At 26.4% G+C, this 16,062-nt stretch overlaps 1 protein-coding gene across 1 annotated transcript; it reads left to right on the top strand.

The window, feature by feature from the left end:
* Positions 1 to 6,750: 6,750 nt before the first annotated feature.
* Positions 6,751 to 15,985, top strand: LOC128952185 (tuberin-like). The gene is made up of 14 exons (XM_054297917.1): positions 6,751 to 8,673; positions 8,753 to 8,938; positions 11,163 to 11,321; positions 11,381 to 11,635; positions 11,731 to 12,165; positions 12,261 to 12,398; positions 12,475 to 12,679; positions 12,747 to 12,840; positions 12,906 to 13,008; positions 13,110 to 13,219; positions 13,475 to 15,323; positions 15,390 to 15,474; positions 15,539 to 15,630; positions 15,690 to 15,985. The coding sequence occupies exons 1-14, from the start codon at positions 7,345 to 7,347 to the stop codon at positions 15,948 to 15,950; spliced, it is 5,301 nt and encodes a 1,766-aa protein (XP_054153892.1). The 5' UTR covers positions 6,751 to 7,344; the 3' UTR covers positions 15,951 to 15,985.
* The last annotated feature ends 77 nt before the right edge of the window (positions 15,986 to 16,062 follow it).

Here is a 16,062-nt window from a genome sequence, read left to right as displayed (position 1 = left end):
CATAAATTTAAAGCTGCGAACGCATCACTAATTAAATTATATAAATATTTAAATAGTATGTTTGAATTAGTTAAATAAATTATTTATGTGTGTAAATGTTTATTGTTATCCAAAAAAGTTAAATCAACATCATATATATCATTGCCGTTTAGATATTACAAATTAAATTGCGTCAATTATTAGTATAATATTTGTATTTATCTCATGTATACTAAATTATATTTGAATTCATTCAATTTCTATTTTAATGTATGATTCAAATAATTGCAGTGATTCACGACATTTTAAATTAATTTTTTTTTGTTACTTAACTATTTCTATAGATTTAATCTTTTAACATATTTGTAAATTTATATAATAGGTTAGTCTATTTTAGGTATAGTGTATTAATTGGCAAATCTGTAATCAGGTGTAAGTTCTCGTATAAGATCACAGATTATATTGTAGTGTCTGAACAGTTAGTAGTACTGCCGGCAAACCAATGGAGTGTCGAAAAGCGCCGTTAGATATATTGGTGTCTTTGTTATGCATTAAATCTGATTAATTAAAATTAAGTCAATTGTACACAACATAAAAAATCATTTAATTGAATGCTTTGTAATTGCAATTTATTGTACAAAAACACAGACCTACAGGTCTTACCATAAATTCTAGTTTTTTAAATAGTATTATTAAATATATTAAGATTAGTGTTTATCAATTTGTAAATAATAATTTATATTTAAGTCTAGATAATTAGACTTATATAGGAAACTAATTTAATTGAAAGTTTTAAATAAAATTACYCCTTTTACAAAATAGTCCTGKTCAATCTGTTAACCAGTCGGTTGATTTAATAATTTTTAAAAGCTTATGCAATATTTATATTTACATTATATTAATAGTATCAATAAATAACTAAAACTAGTGCTTTAATATTAGATTATGTGCTTAATTTCTATTATATTATAAAACCAGTTAAGAATGCTAGAAAGCATTTTCAGAAAAAAACTTGAATAGCATTAAAAACCATTAGTTTGTATAATTATAGCTGCTATATAATAATCAGGGTTTTAAAAAAATAAATGCCTGCCCTGACAATGTCCAAATAGATGCCATAAATGTCTGGCATTTTAGGCATCTATTTTATTTCCCTGCCAATTTAAATTGCTAAAAATCAACTGTATTAATAAAAATAATGTAATTTAGTGTTTTAGCATGTTAATTAAATTTACAATTAATTTACTTATTTACAATGATATTACTTTTTAATTAAAGGTATACAAAACAAAAATACAAGCAAATATATTATAAAAACAATGTTTTATAAATTAATTAATAATATAAAATTAAAATAATAGGTGTCACCACATGAAAATAGATGCCCAGGGCATGGCAGAGTCAGGGAAGGCATTTGGCAAAATTGGCATCTATTGTTTATGCTGCCATTTTTAAAACCCTGATAATAACATATAAAAATTTAAAAACTGGTCAAATATACATAATATAAATATTGTTATGCAAGTTATCAAATGACTCGGTATAACAAAATAAACTCAACTATAGCTATGTGAGGTATAAAATTACTCGGTATGACAAAATAAACAACTACTCAAATTTTTAGTATAACAAAATAATCATCTATAATTATACTTATTCTTTATGCTCCCGTAGATATCAAAATTTTAATGCATATTTTTTATTCTTATTTTTGATGTTTTATTCAAATCAATACTTTAAAAAAATTTTCTTAAATTTTTTTATACTTTTGCCGCCATTTTTAAAAAAATATGCTGATATATTATATCATATTTTTGATGCTCTTTACAATTCTAAACGTTAAAATTTTTACCTATTTTTTTATTTTGGCCGCCATTTTCTTTTTGTTCCCACAGAGATATCAAACTTTTAATGCATATTTTTTATTCTTGTTTTTAATGCTTTATTCAAATCTATACTTTAAAAAAATCTTAAATTTTCTTTTTACTTTGGCCGCCATTTTGTCTATGTTCACGAAGAGATAGATCATTTTTGATGCAACTTTTCAATACATTATTAGTAGTACTCTAACAGAATCTGAGGTCAGAATTTCAAAATTCGCAAAAAAATATGCTACACACACACACACACACACACACACACACACACACACACACACACACACACACACACACACACACACACACACACACACACACACACACACACACACACACACACACACACACACACACACACACACACATACACACACACTAAAAATGCTCATAGATTTCAGAAWACAAAAATTTTCAAGTTTTTTTTGAAAATTAACTTAATAGATATAATTTCAATTTAAATAAAATTACAAATTGTATTGTTATAAAAAACAAACATATTGTCACTTATTATATTATATACAGTATGTCTATATTGTTGACGTCATTTACTATCTATTAATATAATATTAGTCCAGATTTTGCATTATTATTATTAATATAACTACGATATACTGTATTAATATTGTTTTAAAAATAAAGTTACTATTTAATGATAGATAACAATAAAAACTATTTATTTGTATAGTATTAATATAAAAAATATATAAATATTTTATAAAAATATTGAATGTATATATGAAAGTAATAAATTATTACAAAGAGATTTTCAAATCATTATAAAATATGATAAAATTTTATTAAAATTTTGTTTTTGTTATTTAATTTTTTTATAAAACATTATATTTACAAATAATTATATAAATACATTAATCCAAAGTAAATTTATATATATATAATTATATAAAATTTAAAGATAAAATATAAAGTACATCTTTATAAGAGATACATTTAGTGTTGGCAATAAAGAGAAATTTATAAAATAATAGAGAAATTTCTAGAAATTTTCTAAAAGAGATCCCCATTTTAATTTTGTTTTCTCAATATTTTTTATTTTGTAACAATACATTGTTTTTACAAATAATGATTAAATATTATTATTAATTAAAGTAAAAAATTTATTAATTTAATTATATTAAACTATGATATATATAATAAAATGTTGAATAACATTTTACAAAACTGATTATTATTAAATAATTATAATTATTTTATATATAGGTATCCCATTTTGTATAGTAGTGTAATATATGTAAAATAGTAAATATAGTACAGTATTGTCTTATTAATATAATGTTTCAATAGCTATAGAAATCTGGATACCATAGTATAACAATAAAGTTAAATTTCTATAGAAATTTATTCATGAGAAATTTTCTAGAAATTCTCATGGAAATTTATTAGAAAATATATATTTGCTCATCTCTAGATAGAATTGAAAAGTTTCAAGTAAACAGTTTATATAATACTAAAAATTTAATTTAATGTATAATACTTTATAATAAATGTGATATTTTATTGAAATTTAGGATTATATGTATTTTTAGTTTATTTGTTTAATTTTAAAAATAAAATATTTTTGATGATTACATTTATATAAACATTTTGCTACATTTATAAATTAATATTTTAATTTTTATATGTTTTAGTCATAACAACATATTTATGTAAAAATTGTTGTTCAAAATGTTATATTTTTGTCAATATTATTTTTTCACTTTTATTGTTATATTATAAATATATATATTAATAAATATTATGTTAATTAACATAAAAATATTAATTGAATTATGTTTTCCAAATTTTGCTTTTATATTACAATTTTAGACATGCAATTACAGTTATACGATCATTACCGTACAAAAGCTGATTTTATTTTAACATTATACTAAAAAATGTATTTTTATGTAATTAAATAATCTGTAATCTTGTATTTTATTGCAAATAAAACTTTAGTCTGAAAAATGTTTCGATGTTTCTATAGATCAAAAGTTAACAAAATATATATATAAGATGTAAAAATTAAAACATTAAAATATTTATTTTATAAACCAAATACACAGATTATAACAAATTTAAATATGATAATTAAATATTCATTAATAATATTTTTTATATAAAATATTTGAAAAATATATAAAACAAAAACACAATAAATATTTATTAAAATACTTGCATTTATAAAAATTTATATATATTTAYATATATAAACCCTTAAGTTATTTTATACMATTAATAGACCTATCTTTACATTACTAAAGTAAAATTAATTCTATTCAAAATACAATATATGAAATTGTCAACAAAATTTAATTTTATAAATTTTGTCAATTTTTTTTTAAAAATAACAATTATTTACTGTACATATACAGTAAAATTACAAAAATATTTAGATAACAACATTTAATATCAGACAGTCGGCACTTATTTATTTGCATTAAAAAATAAAATGTATATCAGTCTAGTAGTCTGTGATATGTCTAGTATAGTGTTTACAATAAATGAACATGTTAAATTATACAATTGCTATACAGTAGTATCTGTTTTTGACATTTATGGTAAAAACAAATTTTGTTTAATAATTAAAATCTTAAAAAATATTTTATTAAGCAATTATATGAAATTAATAAATAATTTTTAAATAATTTAATTTGTTATTAGTGTCGTTAGAATTTAATTTAAAAATCAAAAATGATTTCAAAGTTTAATGAAAATCTGAACTAACATATGACAACATTTTATTTTCATATATAACTTTAGATAAAAAACTGTATTTTGTCATTTTTAATTTTAAATCTTATAAAAATAATGATTTAATTATTAAAATAATAACAATAATAACTGATATATTAAACAATACTCAACATACATATTGAAAATAATTTTTATTAATATAATTTTCAATGATAAAAAATTTAAAATTTAACTATTTATAAAACTTTAACTACAATTTCCGAATTTAACTGAAATTTTTCACACTACTTGTTACAGCATTAAAATACAGTATAATATGAATAAAAAAAATTAAGGAAATAATATAATGATTACAAATCAAATTATAAACTTTAAATAAAAATTTTATTATTATATTTAGTTATTTTAGTTAACGAACAATAAAATAGTTATTTATAGTCTTTGATAAATAGATTTACTATAAATAATTTTTGATATTTTAATAGTATTTTATTAATAAAATATGCACAATAATTATTATTTAAATAAAAGATAAATTAACAAAAATCAACTTATTTTCAAGTGAAGTGACTATTTTATAGATAACTTATCCGGGATAAGTGTGACCCATAACTACTGTATATACTGTACAATACATTGACCACTCAATTATAAATCTATACTCTCTATGGACTCTATAGAGTTTATAGTACTATATTTAATCATTGGTCGCCCATTGCACTCATAATACAAAGTCTCATCAATTGATATGCTATTAGCGAACATCCCATTAATATCAAGTGCCAAACTAACCCGTCTTAATATTTAACAAAATAGTCAACTAATCAAATAAAATACTATGAAATGAACATTGCTTTTCAAAATCTCTGATATAAACTTAGACTTTCAATGAAATTGCGATAAAACACATACACGTAGTTAAATGCAGCAAAAATTAATATGATTTATAAATAATACATTTTACAAACATATTTTATATTAATTTATATGAGCAGACTTAACTAATTTCATAAACATTTATACCATAAAAATATAACTAATATCAATTTGATTACATAATTAATATTAATTTATAATTTTTATTAATGATTATATTAAATATAATATTTGTATAAATATAAATTGTCATTAAGTTTATGTATGTAAAATTTGTCGTGTCTAGAAATGTTTAATTATTTATAAATATCCTTATATAATTTGTCTATATTTTTACAAAAAAAAGTACATATATTAAATTACATAAAAAATTGTTTTTTCGTAAGATAATTAAGAAATTTTAAATATTTTCACTTAAATAATATCGTATTAATCATTTTATTAATATATTCTAATTATTCTAAGATTATGTCATTCAATTTTTTAAATAGTTTTTTTTGCACATCAATAATATTATTTTTATTGTTTGTGAAAAATTTTTCTCGTTTATTATTAATAATAATAGTTTATTGRGTTTAATAGTTTATAAGTATATTTTTAGATTTTAAAAATAATTACTAATAGCTTGACAACAATAAATTATTTAGCAATTGTATTGTAATAATTTTATTATAAGCTTTAACTACTGCTATGGTTACTTATTAATTGATAGTAATGTTTTAATACTAACTGTAATATTAATAAAAATAACATTAATAAACTTAAATTATATATAATGATAATCAACTGGAATATTAAAATAAATCATATTAATATTGAATGTTTAATTTAAAATGATACCTTGTATGACCTGGGCTATTTTGTAGATTATATGCTATAAAATTTATAGTATTTTATATACCATATACTGTAGTGTAGAACTTATTTATATACTTACAGTATATAATATAATATACTGTACTATAATCCGCTTATTAATAAAGTATCAAAATATTGTTTCAACTAATTCTAGTAGTAGTAGTAGTACTAGTAATAGACCCGATAGTGATCATCAAAAGTGATTATAACTTGGAGAGAGAGAGAGAGAGAGAGAGAGAGAGARAGAGAGAGATAGGGAGTAGTTGACACTTGACATGACATGACATAAAAGCTTATATTATTATAGTGTATAACATTTGGGGCCAAATCATAGATATATCATATATTTGTCAAACTGTGCTCTCGTTGTTGTGTTATGTTTGACATCATTTGTGTTTAAATGCATTGACTGTATTGTATATTTCAATAGAGTATAACTGTATCTAAAAACAGCTGATTTGTGTTCACTGACTAACAGAGAGAGTGAGTGTTGAGACTCTGTGTTGCTATACATTCATACATACAGTGAGACTCTATTGCATTGATTACCCATTGAATAGCAGTCGACTCCTTCACTCATTGACAACACATTCATATTATTATATATTAAAACCATATTATGATTGACACGATTGACAACTGTTGTCGACATTAAGCTTACCATTGAATTGATCCACAAGAGTGTCGACATATAGTATTAGAGTAAGCGATTGGCCATAACTGCAACCAATTTGATTGTTGTCTACCATTACATTGCATTGTTGTGTTGAATAGTCTTTGTGTGATAAAAGCATCGCAAGTATTGTCATTGTTTGCCATCGATGACGCTCTTAGTGATGACATATGCTATACATTAGGTTGTATTGCAATCAATCAATCGGTTGATCACAAGATTGGACAGCATTACTACCAATGTTTTTATCGTAAGAGAGATTGCACTTAATTGGCATACATTTTGAGCCCATTTTGTGGCCTAAAAAACCTTTCACCAAATTTGAGGTCAACCTCTTTGCGATCCAGTCGTGGCCGTCGGTAACCAACTTCTAGTTGGAGGACAGGTATGTCTTCAGGTGTTGGCGACCGGTTAATCAAGTTTTTGGGCCTTAAGTCTACGGCAACGCAACCGCAGTCCAACACTTGCACCGGAAGTAATTGTCAGCCAAATGATCATCAAAATGGGTGTCCTATGAAACCATCGAATAGTATTATTGAGTATCAGCTCACAGATGACCAACAAAATGATTTGTCCCGCAAAGCAAGTCTAGCGACACGCGTGAAGACCATCAAAGAACTCGAAGAACTGGTCGGATGTCAGCGTTTGGTTGATTTCACCGTAAAATCGATAGTCTTTGAAACAATTGATCTTTTGGACGACAACTACTCGACAGACATTAGACATACTGTTTATAAATTTTATAAGAGCCTAGCATTGGGTCAATTGGATAAATTAAGAGATTTGCTGCCTATCTTATGGAGTCTGATCTCAGACAAAGTGACTCATGAAGAAGACATTCCTCTTCGTATGGAACTATTGATAGCTATGACAGACGGCGGCCGTAACTATGAACACATTAAATGCAAAATCGGACCCTTTGTTAACCAATGGTTTGACAAAACGATTGTTTGTCAGCGAATTAGTGCCGATTTTTTAGAGTTTATAACAAATTTAATCAAAAATAACAACCAATATATTGATCAAAATCTGATGACAGACTTGACCACTAAAATCTGTCATTTGATGCAACGAGTGATCAATACTGAAGAGATGACTGCTTGCTATCATATAATGGATGCTATTATTTGCCATTCAATGCTTCCTTTAAAAATGTTAACAATTTTTGTTATTATTTTATGTAAAGGAGTTAACAATTCTTATTTTAATAGCATTTGTATTAAAATTATGCGAAACCTTTTGAGTACACATTTAGGACATTCATGTGTTGATAGTTTGAGATATATTTTAAATGATGAAACCAATTACGGAGACTTGTTTTTAATGAGAGGAGCCATTAACTTCTTGTCGCGTTCACTATGGGATCAAAATCGTATTGAAACCTTAAGACATACACCTAATGTTATTCTTCCCATATTTAAGAGTTCTCTCCAATGCAAACATCAATCGGTAGCGTTTGAAGTCTTACAGTCACTTATATGTCTTATTGAAAATCAAAAGAAGATATTAAACGAACAGTCATGGGATCTAATGCTTGACATCGCCGATGAAATTGTATTTAATTATGAGATTTGTTGTGAAAACTCTGGTCACGAATTTAATCAAGTATTTCATAAATTCTTGGATATCGTCGAAGATCTCAACGATAAAAAACAGTTTTATGGCGAAACCGATAAACTCTTTGCTCTTCTCGAAAAGTGTTCATTATATCGATCGGTTTGCTTTTGTTATTATGTCTTAAATTAACTGTTAATATGTTTATTAATTTTTTGATTATTTGTTGTATATTTTGTAGGAACTGTCGGGCAAACGACTAATACAATATAGGGCACAGTCTTTAAAAGCAGATAAAGATGATTGGATCGATTCATTGAAACATTTGATGGATATGTTTTACAAAGAGGAGAAGCGAATATATATACGACTGGAAGCACTCGACATATTGAGTGAATTTGTCCGAAATTACCGGTACATCCATGAGGTTAGCACTTATTCATTATTGATTTTGTTTATTGTGTTATACGTTATATACRTGTACTATAAAACTCGTAATTAAGTTGCAGAATATTTTATTGCTAAATAAATTATTTCTTTTATACTTTTGTTTTTTATTTTGTTAGCATTTATTTTACGCTAAATAAAGTAGGAAAATAATTTGTTAACTGTGTTTATTAAACACCATTACACTGTAGTTTTTTATATTTAAAAATATCTTAAAGCATTTTAAAAACATTTATTAGGTTATATTTAAACAAAATTAATTTGTTTTGTACTCTTGTTTTGCATTAGTTATAAATATATAATAGTTGTAGAGAAAAAAATAATATATTTATTTAAAATATTTTAAAAATAATGTCTGTTATTTATCAGTTAAATACGGTTTGTACGAGACTTTTGATCCCATATTTTAAAAGTTATTTACTTTAGATTTTTGTCATTAAGTCATTGAAACATTTTATTGGTGTTTATGCAATAAACGTATTTAATTTAATTAAATAGCAAACCATAGTGTTTATCATTATTGTGCAAAATTTATTATATCTTATATTTGGTTTTAAATACAAAATAATTGGATATTTATTGATGGATTATACGAAAATTAAAATTAAATTACTTTAATATATACTGTGATACAAATACGGTATATACTGTACATTAAATTTTATATTTAAGCTATAAATTAGGAAAACTAATGTGTATTTAATATTAACTTATTTATTACAATTGCCATTAGGTTTATCTAAAGAGAAATCAAATCTGAATTTTTTTGCCAAAACTTTTATTTTTCTTAATTCCTGTTGAAAAGAGTTTGTCATTAAAATACAGACATTAAGTTATTAACAGTTTATATACATATTTGATAAGCAGTTGTACTCATAAACATATTTACTTTGTATTATATKTCGTTGAATAATAAAAATAATATTTCACTTTAGCAGTTGATAACAAATTATAATAATAATAATCAGCACTAAAACTAACACAAAATCGGTAAATCCCGAAATTATTTATTTATTTAAGATAAATAAATCATCGGTAATTAAATGTCAATAATGTTTAACCATATTATATATAAATATATTATAAACATCATTAGTTTTCCACAATTTTAACTGTTTGGACCAAAAAAAATTAATTCTGAATTTAATTTTAGTATAAATATTTTTACAAATAATAATCTTTTAATTCTAAATATTTACATAAAATAATAGTTGACATAAAAAAATTATTTATAATTAAAATATAAGTAAAAAGTCAAAATATTTAGAAAATTACAATAACCTTGTTGATATTTTTTTAAACAATTATTATTGTAAACAAATATTTATACTAAATATGACTAATTAAGTAATTATAAATTTAAAGTGAGTAAATTTTAGTTTATGAATAGTTAACATAAAATATGAATGTAAAAGTAAAGTAAAGTCTTATATTGAATTTTACCAAAATATAATATTGATGTTAAAAATTGTTGTTTAAAATAACAATCTTAACTTAATATACAGTATATTAACTACAGATTTTAACATTTTCCCATATTTGTTAGCTCTAGTGATTGCTGTTTATTACATAATATATACATTTACTAACAAAACTTTCCTTAGAATATTACATAACTTATATAAATATTGTAAATTAAATCATTAACCTTAAAGTTGAACAAATAGTTGAAAAATACATGGTATTAGAGAATATTCTGTTTTGATAATTATATTAAATTTGAAAAATAATGGCAAACATAGTTTATCTATAGGCCTATTATTAACACGTTTCTAAATTGTTAAAAATGATAAATTTAAAGATTTTTATAACTTATACTATAGTAAATTTAGTGATATTAAACAATAAATAGGTTTGCAAAATAATAGTTATATAGTTGTCTACTAATGATTAACATAATGCTTGCTATCATGTTTGCTGTCACGTAATATTGATATATATTACACACAATTTTTAATGTGTTTGTGTACTGTATTTGGCTTTTCTAATACTATAGTTGTATAATACAATGCTARTAATTACTTATTTTTTAAATATTCCCTAATAAATTATATACATTTTTTGGTGCTAATATTATTATTATTATTATGTGACATTAAATAAAGGAAAATTCTCTTATTAAAATAATAAAATAATAAAATAAATTATAATAAAATGCTCAAAAACTTTTATGATACAATTTTTTACTCTTTATTTATTTATAGGAAGTTTTATATGAAGCAATAATAATACCTTATTTAAGTCACATCGAGTCGGACACAAGTGTCGAGTGTCGGGGACGGGCTATTCAATTGCTGGTAGATTTAGTCAATGATAGCAATGTTGCCAAAAGATGTGTAGATATTCTTGATATTCTCGATCGGGTTAGATATTTGACATTTATTTTATAATTTAATTTTTACAATGAATTTGTTTTAATTAGATTTGCAAACGAGTATTTGAATGTAATTATGTCAGCGCTTCTAATAAAAACAGTAATACCAGTGATAGCGATGGCAGTGACATAAAAACAGCAATTCGTGGACTGATTTCTTTATTTAAGAATAAATTGTTTTCTATTCCCGGTTTGACTGCAATACATGCTTTCAAAATAATTGTAAGTCATTTGTCGGTCCACTACACGGTTCCCGACTATAATCCATTTATCGGACAAATAGGTTCAGTTGTTAAACAAGAGGTATACATAATATTTATATTATTTTTTGTTTATAAGCTTATTAAAGACTATTATTACCGATAATCGTATTTTAAAATATATGTTTTGTCGTTCAGATATTTGATCTATTGTTGAACATCAGAGCCAACTCAAAGGGACAAATCGGTGTTTTCTCTCAACGAAGTAATCCCTCACAACCCGATAATACTCTGAAATATAGTTTATTTATTGTCTGTGAACGAAACGAATTGAGTCCGAGTACCAGTTCCGCCGCATCTCCTGTCGTAAGCGCCACAACTACTCCACAGACAATAAACCCACTGTCACCGCCTCCCAGTCCAATACAACACTCAGTCAACATAAGCAATCTTTGGACGCTATCATTCAATGATATGTTTAAAGTCCTGTCCATATGTTTGCGAACCGAAAAGGATTGGATTGTTTTGAAACTCGTTTTGAACGCTTTGCCAAAATTTCTCAAAAACAAAGCCATTATTCTGTCGGGAAGTCCTAATGTTGCCAATGATTTGTGTAACGCTCTCTGCTATCTCGTATGTTATTGTATTTATTTATATTGTTTTTGTATATTTTATTTTTCATTTTCTACTTTTAATATTTTTAATATATTTATTGTTAAATTAAATAGATTAATGAAACGTCTGCCAAATTAACTGAACTCATAACAACTGATCCGAGGCTAACAAAAGCTGATTTTCAATCGTTTGTTTATCCATCGCTTTCAGCACTGGTTGGCTATCAGAATGAATTAGAATTTAAAAATCAGGTTTTTTTCAGAATTAATTTACCAATAATTATAAGTTATAAATATTTATTGTTAATTATTTTAAATTTAAATCCAGTGTCATATAATAAAATGCTTACAAAATGGATTGATTTTGGTTTCCGGAAAACCAAGTGTTTTGCGACAAAATATACTGTCTCTGACCATATGTGCCGTCGAAATGCAAGAGGCAATGACCAAATGTTTACCCGAAACCCTATTAAGTCTTTCCAAAATTTCAGCTACTGTTGCACTATCTATACCTAAATTAGAGTTTTTATCAAGTAATTGATTATTTTCATATAATTTATAATTAAACAAATTGTATAAAATTGTATTTATTAATTTCAGATGTAATATTATTGTCGCAACTTTATCACAATTTTACAATGGATCAATATATGAGTGTATTTGCAATAGCACTTCCATACACTAATCCTTTTAAGTAAAAAAACYTGATTCATAATCGATATGTTCATCAAATTTAATTTATTATTATTTTAATATAAGATTTAACGAGTATACCGTTGCACTGGCCCACAGAGTGATTGCAATGTGGTTTCTCAAATGTCGACTCCCGTGTCGCAAATCTATAGTTCCCTTTATTATTAAAGTAACTAATTTTTATATATTGTTCTTTAAATATCTATTTATTTATTTTTTTTAATATTATACTTACGGTAATATTAACTGAAAAATTATTGATTTTTATAGGGTTTACAAACTAATGTGTTGGAAGAAATAAATCATATGAACCAATACAATGACGCACAACGCCTAAGAAGCAGTAGTTTGAATACAGACCAAAGTCTGGCCCATAAAAAGTTAGCATTTTTAACAAAACTTATTAATATTAATCTTATTATTCACTGTATGTCAAAGTAGATGTAGATTTTAACACATATTTGTTTTTATTTTTTTCCTTTTTTTGTTTGTTTGTCTTTTTTGAATGTAATTAATACAAAATGAATTATAATATACAAAAAAAGATTGGAAGCGCGTCTATCGCTGCAATCATCCCCTCCACCATTACCCTCAACGCCCCACTCATCACATTCACACTTTTCATTTTCCTTTAGCAATGAAGCTATTTTCCAACACAACCAACTCTCCCAACACTTACCACAGCAACAGATCAATAACAGCACTATCTGTGAAAATGAGTTTCAAGAGTCTAAACACGAGTTGGTCGAGACCTGTATGGATATGTTGGCCTCTTATACGTTTGGCATGTGTTCTACTGTTCCATTCAAGTCACCAATGGTTGAACAACTTCTCGATCGTAGCAAAAGTGAAACATGGATTGTCGGCCATAAGTTGGTTACCGTTACAACCAGTGGTTGTGGATCACGTGCCGTTTCCAATGGACTCTGCGATAAATGTCTTCAAATGTGTCGAAATAGCGATAATTCTGAAATCTCTTCAAATGAAGACATTGCTACAAATAATAACGATGTATTTCAGCAGTCATTTGAATCAAAGAATAAAATCGAGTTAACCAACTCTATCGATAGCGACAAATTGGTCCGAAGGCGCCATCAGTCAGAAATAGGACACATTCTGCGACCTCAGTCGTCGAAACCTCAGTCCTCAGCCTTTGATGATTCGTGTTTGAATCATAACATTCAAAGGGTTAACTCATTTACAACTAATAAGACAACTTTGTGCAGCTGTTGGTGTCAGGGATGGGCTGAGATTCTTGTTAGAAGATCGACTGGAGTCAGTTCATGGATTGTTCGCCTTCAGAACTCATTGGGTAACTTTCCCTACTCGTCCTCCCCTCCCGACGATTTGCCCGATTTGACGGCACTGTTGCGTACAAATCGAACCCGAGAGCCATCAATTGAAGGCTCGGGCAGTCAAGAAGCTATTGACAGCAAAAGAAACAGCTTTGATATCAATGAAATAGAAAACGATTCAGTTTTCAAGCGAACGGTTTCCAATCCACAAATGGATGAAATATCTGAAAAACCATTGATTTCATCAAATAATGAAAATGGATCCGAAAAACCGTTTGTTTTCCGACCAATAGAGACGGCGCCCATTCCTTCGACTCGAACCAGTCCTTCTCAACCGGTGACCAGAACTCAATCATTTGGCAGCAAAATTAGATCCGATTTCAAGACGAGACTTTTGGATAGAAAAGAATTTCGAAGTAATGATTTAGAATCACACGCAGAGTTTGCTCCTCAWAGAGGATATTCACACTCAAGAGAAACCACTAAAACACCAATTGTTCCCTTAAGAATCAATGAGGCAGAGAATATGTCCGGACCCAGGGATCGGGTTCACACCATATCGGTAATGAGTCCGGCAAATATTAATCGACGTTTTAGTAAAGATGTCGACACTTCATATTCAATGCCAAAATATAGTGGTTTGTGTCCCAAATACGTGTTTCTTCAGCTGTATTACAATTCAATGATTTATGAGAGATGTCCTGAAATACGGGTAGACAAAGACATCGAAGTACACGACAAAACTAAACCAATATTATTGCCTAAAAGTGATGCAATCGATCGTTCGCTGAAAAATTTGGATCGCATTACACCATATGAGACACACAAGATTGGAGTGTTGTATGTGGGACCGGGACAGGCAAAAGATAAGACAGCCATACTATCTAATCCGTTCGGATCATTGCGTTATATCAAGTTTTTACGTGGTTTGGGAAAAATGATACGTCTGGAAGATGTCGACTCTCAGGTAACCTTTCTGGGAGGTCTCGATGATAAAGGACAAGATGGTAAATATGCCATCTCTTGGGAGGATAATTTGGTTCAAGTGATCTTCCATGTGGCCACTCTGATGCCCACTAAAACAGACACTGATCCCAACTTTAACAACAAAAAGAAACACATTGGCAATGATTTTGTTTGTATTGTCTATAATGAAAGTGGATCTTCAGTTAACATATCTACTATTAAGGTATTGWTCAAATGAATTATATTTATCTATCAGATCCCTTAACCTATTTGTAATCCCAATTTCTAGGGCGACGGACAGTTCATTCAAGCAATCGTTGTTATCACACCTTTTGAATACAACAGTAATTTGGTTACCATTCAGGCAAAAGAAGGTATACGTTGTGTTGAATTTGTTGGTGAAAATGAAAACTAAATTTTTAATATACATTACAATAGATTTCTTGAACCTTATCGGACACTTTGATTCACAAATGCTATCCGATTCTGCATTACCGTTGTTTGTCCGTCAACTGGCCCTTCACGCGAATGTATGTCAAATATGTCAATTGATATAATAATTACGGTAATAATTTTATTTGTATTATAGTTGGGATCTATGGTGTACAATGTGGGGCATTCGGGCACATCTACTTTCCAGACACAACATGTCTCAAATTGGGTACAAAGACTAAAGCAAATTAAACGTATCCGCCAGCGATCCACCAATAAGTCGGGTAATGATGCGTCTCACAGGTCTCTCAGCAATGATTTGGCCGATGACTTGACCTCAGGGATTGGAGTCAATCCACAAACGGGTGATAATTTGAAATCGCAATACATATTTCCAGATTTCAATGATTATTCTTAAGATTATAAAACAAAACTAGATATATATATATACGACAGAGTTTTAATTAAACTATTGTTAAAGATTTTGTCAAATAAAACAATAAAATATTTTTTAATTTAATATTTTTTGT

Source organism: Oppia nitens, unplaced genomic scaffold (assembly GCF_028296485.1).
Source record: "Oppia nitens isolate AA-2021 unplaced genomic scaffold, nextdenovo-longstitch-racon4-pilon3 scaffold10_pilon_pilon_pilon, whole genome shotgun sequence".
In the NCBI taxonomy this organism is placed as follows: domain Eukaryota; kingdom Metazoa; phylum Arthropoda; class Arachnida; order Sarcoptiformes; family Oppiidae; genus Oppia; species Oppia nitens.
Note: the sequence above shows the minus strand (reverse complement) of the source record. Positions and strands in the feature narration are given on the sequence as shown.